Raw genomic sequence first — 6785 nt, forward strand, 5'->3', positions numbered from 1 at the left:
AGCGCCCCCGCGTGGTTTCCCCCCAGGGGGGCAGGGGGGGGGGGGGAGGGGGGAAGTGTGTGCCCCTGGATCTGTACAGTGCAGGGTGGGCTACACCTATGGGGTGGAGCCAGAGCTGGCGCTGCAGGGGGCTGTTCTTGACAGGGGCTGGGATCACAGTGGGCTCCAGCAGTGCTGTGAGGAAGCTCCAGCCACCCCAAATTTCGCTGCAGCTCTGCTCCCAGCCCTGTACTGCTGCCCCGTGCAGCCCTGGTTGAATGCCCCTCTTCCACCCAAGTGCCAGGAAAAGCTGCAGCAGGGGGGGGCGCAGGACTGGGAACTGAGCTGCGGCAAAATCTGGGGTGGCTGCAGCCTCTTGCCTCCATCACTGGAGCCTGCTCCAAGCCCAGCAGCTGGCAAAAAGAGCCCTGCACAGCACCAGCAGTGGCCCCACCCTGCAGCTCCAGCTTGCGCTGCAGAAATCTGGGGACACATGCCCCCCGCCCTCCCAGGGTGCAAGCAGCAGCAGGAGATGCCCCTCCCTCCCTCCCTCCCCACGCCCCTTCCCTCCCACCTGATGGCACCTATATTGGAAATCGGACTGGTATCGGCCAATGGCCTCCTCAAATATCTGCTATTGGTATTGCCCCCCAAAATCTCTATCGGTGCACCCCTATTACTTTCTAGTCATTTCCAATACAGCCCCTTTGTCCACACAATCTAAGAGGAATATAGAAAGCTCAAGGATATTTCTCAATTGACTTTTAAGATTAACAATTACATCTTCCAAAACTAATGTGAATGATTATGGACTTGCAGCTTGAAGAGGAATATTTTACCTGCTGTAACAAGGAGGGAACAATTGGAATCAAGGATCCGTTCGCAAAGGGATTCTGCTGAGAAACCTGCAAACTAACAAAAGAATATGGTCCTTCAGCTCAGCTGCAGAAAAAAATGAAGTACTACATTGATAAAGGAAAAAAAAATACCACCACGAGGGTAGTCACAGATGCAGCTAGAGAGCAAGAATGCACAATGCACTTCAACTGGCCAGTCAAACACAGGAAGCTCCCTTAGGAAGGCTACAGTGCTTACATGGCATGAGCCCGAAGAAAGAGCAGAGACCCTGCAAAAGCTGCTTTATTTTTCAACTCAACTCTTTTAGCAAGGACAAGATAGGAAAATGTCACTTTAATGTAGCCACTGCCCATCTTTTCAGTACTTCTCAATCATTTCATTGCTGCTGACTCAAGATCGCAGAATTTATATTCCAAGCAATGACCTAGTACTACATTTACTCAAGTCCAAGATGAGGTTTCCCCCTGATACCATGCGGAAAAAAAAGCCTTGTCTTAGATTCAAGTACCAGCCTAAGGCAGGCAGGAGCCACTACCTGCCTTGGACTGGGATGACTCGTGTGGTGGTGAAGGCAGCGGCACATGTACAGGGAAGTGTGGGGGAGACTGCATGATGGGGGGACTGCATGAGGGAGACCTGTGTGTGTAGCTTAGAGACGAAGTGTGGGAGACACTGCACAGCCTGCTCCCACATGGCCTATCCCCCTAGCCACTTGATCTTCACCCTCTCTGCTGCTTACCTTCAGTTCATGTTCTGGCCCCAGCCCTCCATTCCCAACCTGGCCAGGCCCAGAGCTGCTGCCATTACTTGTTCCTGGCATTGCTGAGTGCCCTGGAGCCAGAGAAAGGTAAGCTGCAGGGGGAATGGGGGCAGGTGCAGGCAGAGGCATGGAGAGCAAAATGCGGGGGGACAGGTGGCAGAGGGGCAGGCACAGGCACGGGGGATAAGAGGAATAGGAGAAAGCAGTAGGGCACAGGTATGCGGGGGCAAGGGGTAGAGGGTCTGGTCCCCTGCTGCTGCTTTGGGAAGACAAATTTAAAATGATCTCCCAATAACTAGATTATATACATGGGAAATTATAACAAATTAATAATTTTCCATATATAGAATCTAACTATTGGTGGGTTCTCTTATATACAAAATCATCTTGGATTCAGGTAAATATGGTAATTAGAACTAATTAGAACAATTCCCAGCACTTGTCCTTACCACAATGGAATGAAGAGCTCCAATTCTGGCACAGGCTAGCATGGCTACAACAAGCTCAATAATCATTGGCATGTAGATGGAAATTCTGTCTCCTTTTTTTATGCCTACAAAAAAGAAACAGAAGATAATTCCCTTGTCAGGACCCCAGCAGAGTAGTGAGTAGTTAAGGTTTCAAGTGACATGAAGTCAAAGATTTGTGCATTGGTGTTTCTAGGGAAAGCAAATAGTAGAAGAACAGGATACAGAAAGACAAGTGAGAAGAATGTTTAAATTAACTACAGACAGTCAATTTAAGGCTCCACTACTTTTCATGTTTAAGGACTCCACTACTTAAACTTTATGTTTAAGGCTCCACTACTTTTCTCATGTATATTAAACATGATATTTTCCACTGAAGAGTCCCAGTGACATTTGCTTGTAGAGTGATGATCAAGTACCATGATAGTGGTCATCAGGGAACACAAGGAATAAAGCCACAGAATTAAATATGATTACTGAACTTTATGACTAAATGACAAATATACGGACACAAAGCAATTTCGAAGTCATGTATGCCCAGGTAAATGTGTACAACACTGAGACATAGAGCTTTAATCACTGAAGTTCTTGTCATGGTGACTGAAATGACTACATCTTGAAGTGTACTGAAGCAATGTCCTTTTTCCTAACACTAGCACTAAAATCTCTAAGGAGACAAGTTCAAGCAAGGTGTAAGTTGCAAGCTAATTCAACAGGATAACCGATTTAACATTACCAACATTACTTAGTTTTTAAGGAGAAAACTTGAGAGGAAAGGCAAAATGAATATTATGGTTTTCACCATTTCTGAGATGGGGAAACTGAAATACAGATGTGAAATGATTTAAGGAAAGTGTTCCTCAGCAGGTCAGTTGCTGAGCCAGAAGGAGAACCTGGATCTCCCAAGTCCCACATTTGTACTCTGTACCTTGTTCCTGGAGAACACTGGCAAATTGGCAGACATCCTGCAACAACTGTCTGTATGTAATACTCATGGAAATCCCAGGGTCGTTCCCTTCCCTAGAAAAGAGAAAGCAGTTCATTACAAGAGGGTTACAAGGTAAAGTAGCAGCAGCCTAAGTTCAGTATTACATCCAACTCTCAACAGAAATGAGGTTATTGGTGAGGTTATTGGATACTCTTCTGAGCACAGAACTAAAGCCTAATAACCACCCCTGAACCAAACTCCCAACAGTCATAGGATTTTATTGAAAGCCACAGCCAAACTGAAATCCAGCTCCATGGTGTGACACTAAAAAAGGAAGCAATGAGAATCAGCATTGGGCTCAGAGGGTAATAATCAATGGCTCAATGTCTAGTTGGCACCTGGTATCAAGTGGAGTTACCCAGGGGTTGGTACTGGGGCCAGCTTTGTTCATTGTTTTCATCAGTGGCCTGGAAGATGGCATAGAGTGCACCCTCAGCAAGTTTGCAGATGACATCAAGCTGGTGGGAGTAGTAGATATGCTGAAGGGTAGGGTAGGATTCAGAGTGACCTAGAAAAATTGGAGGATTGGGCCAAAGGAAATCCACAACATTCAGCAAGGACAAGTGCAGAATCCTGCACTTGGGGAAGGGCAAACCCATGCAGCAATACAGACTGGGGGCTAACTGGCTGCGCAGCAGCTCTGCAGAAGAAGTCCTGGGGAACAAACAGCTGAATATGAGCCAGCAATGTGCCCTTGCTGCCAAGAAGTCTAATGGCATACTAAGCTGCATTGGTAGGAGTGTTGCTAGCAGGTCAAGGGAAGTGATTATTCGCCTCTATTCAGCACTGGTGAGGTCACATCTGGAGTACTGTGTTCAGTTTTGGGTCCCCACTACAGAAAGGATGTGGACAAATTGGAGAGAGTTCAGCAGAGGTTAACAAAAATGGTGAGGGGGCTGGGGGACATGACTTATGAGGAGAGGATGAGGAAACTGGGCTTTAGTTTGGAGAAGAGAAGACAGAGGGGATTTAATTGCAGCCTTCAACTACCTGAAGGGAAGTTTGAAAGAGGATGGAGGTAAACTGTTTTCAGTAGTGGCAGATGACAAACGAAGGAGCAACGGTCACAAGTTGCAGCAAGGGAAGTTTAGGTTAGGTATTAGGAAGAATCTTCTCACTAGGAGGGTAGTAAAACACTGGAACAGATTACCCAGAGTAAAATCTGTGAAATCTCCATCCTTGAAGGTTTTTAAGACCTGGCTAGACAAAGACCTGGCTGGGATGATCTAGTTGGTGATAGTTCTGATCTGAGCAGGGGGTTGGACTAGAATCACTAGATGACCTCCACAGGTCCCTTCCAGCCCTAATTTTGCATGAGTTCCCATGGACAGAAAGGGTTACAAACAACATTGACTGCATGAGGCAATGAAAGTTAAGCTGTAAGCACACACTCTCAAAAACAATGCTCAGACCCAGGTCATTGCAATTTGTATGTACCCACCCTCATTCATGCAGATTCTCCAGACACATACATTCTTTGAAATGTAGGGCCACATCACCACTTGCTATACAGGAAGGGCCAGCTCAGGAACCCCTATTGCTTAACAGTCCCAAAACAAATGGTGCAGCTTGAGGAAAAATCCACTCCTTCCCAATACCTTTTACCCTTCCATTTGGAACAATGAATGAGAAGGTACCAGAGGGTTTTGAAATGGCTTGCCCACTCTGTACCACCCCAATTCTGGTTCCTGCTGGATGATGGCCCACTGACATTAAGGCTTCCTGCTGTGATTACTGAGACCTAGCTGAAGATTCAAAGTAAAACCTTCCCATGAGCACTCACGATAGTGACAGAAGGAAAAAGCAAGTGTTGTGATCCTCTAAGGCAGTCATTTCCAACCAGGGTGTCAGAGCATGGAGGGGTGCTACCAGATCCTTTGAAGGGTGCCCCAAGGTGTGAGGAGATAAGCAGATATGTGCAGGCTCACGCTTTTCCTTGCCTGGCTTCTGCCCCGCCCCACTGCCTGGCAGTAAGCACTGAAATAAATTCATTTTTAAATGGGGAGCTACACAATACACAACAGTCATGGAGGGGTGCCCTGAATCTAAAAAGATTGAGTAACACTGGTCCAAGGGAAGGAACAGAAACACCACATAGACAGGGGAAAAAAACTTGCTGCCATTCTTCTGAGAATGATAATACAAAAATGACCTTGTTTTTTATTTTGGTAAAATGGTAGGTCTTGCCACATGCCTGTCAGACCCAGGCCACATGTAAATTCCACCCATTTGTTTGGAAACAACTTAAAAATATTTCCCACCAGTGCTAAGAGCATCAGCAGTCTTCAGGAGAAAGACACACCTCCAACCAGAATAGATGATGCATCTAATTAAGTGTTGACAGCTGAGCAGTAGGCAGCCTCATTTGCAGTGGGGCTCCCAAATATGTCGTCATTAGTGAAGCCAAACCTGGAAATTTGACAAATCCCTTGTATAGACAGGATTAGGGCCAAGGGTCCAGGCACCAAATTCAGAATTGTGATGAGCAGCTGCAGCTTAGCTAGCTTGAAGCAGATGCAGCTGTTTTCACCATGTAAGAACTCCTTAGAATTCTATTTCTGGTCTAGCCAGAAATTTCTCTGTGACTTTAGGCTTAATCCACGCTGATTGAATATTATTTTGTGAAGAGCATTTAATTAACACTTAAGCACCAAATCATAGCCTTCATGGTTACAGCCCTCAAAAAACACACTAGCAGAAATGGTTAGTCCACACAGAAGCATGGTTTGTGACTGTGGGAGCATGCCTAACAAGAGCTAAGGTTAGCGTGCTTGCTGAGTGCTCACATGAGCACCATAGCGTTGGTAAAATCCTGCCCTGGCTGGCAGGAAGACATGCTTTAGATAAGGGCACAGGAGGCAGACTGCCTGCCACTGTGCAGCTGTGGCAACACTCCCCCCCTTTGGTATGTAACATAATGGTGCCCAATGCATACAGCTCCAGGGGGCTGGATGAGTGGCAAAGGGCTGGCCCCTGGCCAGACCAGGCCAGTACACAGGGCCAGTTTGCAGGGCAGATAGGGCCAGGGTGCTGAATCAGGCTGCAACCCTGCATACTGGCACAATCCAGTGTGCGAGGCCATGTCATCTCATACTCCACCACCACCAAGTTTCTGGACCCATGAGGCATAGCACTCACCTGACAACAGTGTGGGAGCCTCAGCAATAATGTGCAGAACCTCAGAATCCTGCACTAGCTCCTGCACGTCAAAGCATACTGGAATTGGTTTGGCTCCCAACCTTGAACGTCTGTTGGCTGCATTTTTAATGTATGTATCACATTCACGTGTTACAACAGAAGCCTTCACCATGTTCTTTGCCCTGACACGCATCTTGGAAACAAAACTCCAAAAAAACCAATTTGTTTGAAGCTTAGATGGTGACTGCTGGTGACTGTGTGGTGAAGCAACCAATCGCTATCTAGTCCAGCGATAGGCAACGTTTTTGGCTGGGTCAAAAGTATTTACCTCGTAAGGTGCCACAGTGCCAGCATGCCAGAAAAACTAAACTGGAACAGGGGGTACATGGCAGGACGCACTGCATATTAATATAGTTAATAATAATAAATGTGGCTTTTTAAATGGAAAATACCAGGTTTTCTAAGAATTCTAAACCTGGTGACAATAAATAAAACTTCATATACTACCTTTGTTCTTGTGTATTCTTTTTTGTTAAGCATGTTGTGATGAGAGACAAAAAAAGAAGAGAAAAATAGGAGAGAGAGAGAAAGAGGG

General features: G+C 46.3%; 1 protein-coding gene across 5 annotated transcripts in view; it reads right to left on the reverse strand.

The window, feature by feature from the left end:
• ACSS2 (acyl-CoA synthetase short chain family member 2) overlaps positions 1–6785 on the reverse strand; it is a 110767-nt gene that overhangs the window by 37048 nt on the left and 66934 nt on the right. For all 5 annotated transcript variants that reach the window (XM_025194639.1, XM_025194638.1, XM_006038162.3 and 2 more), the window contains exons 3-5: positions 2993–3084; positions 2047–2150; positions 819–891 (exon numbers count right to left, since the gene is read on the reverse strand). In XM_025194639.1, coding sequence (XP_025050424.1) covers positions 819–891; positions 2047–2150; positions 2993–3084 — 269 coding nt within the window. The remainder of the gene's footprint in view (positions 1–818; positions 892–2046; positions 2151–2992; positions 3085–6785) is intronic.

This window comes from Alligator sinensis, unplaced genomic scaffold, assembly GCF_000455745.1.
Source record: "Alligator sinensis unplaced genomic scaffold, ASM45574v1 scaffold767_1, whole genome shotgun sequence".
NCBI classification, from domain to species: domain Eukaryota; kingdom Metazoa; phylum Chordata; order Crocodylia; family Alligatoridae; genus Alligator; species Alligator sinensis.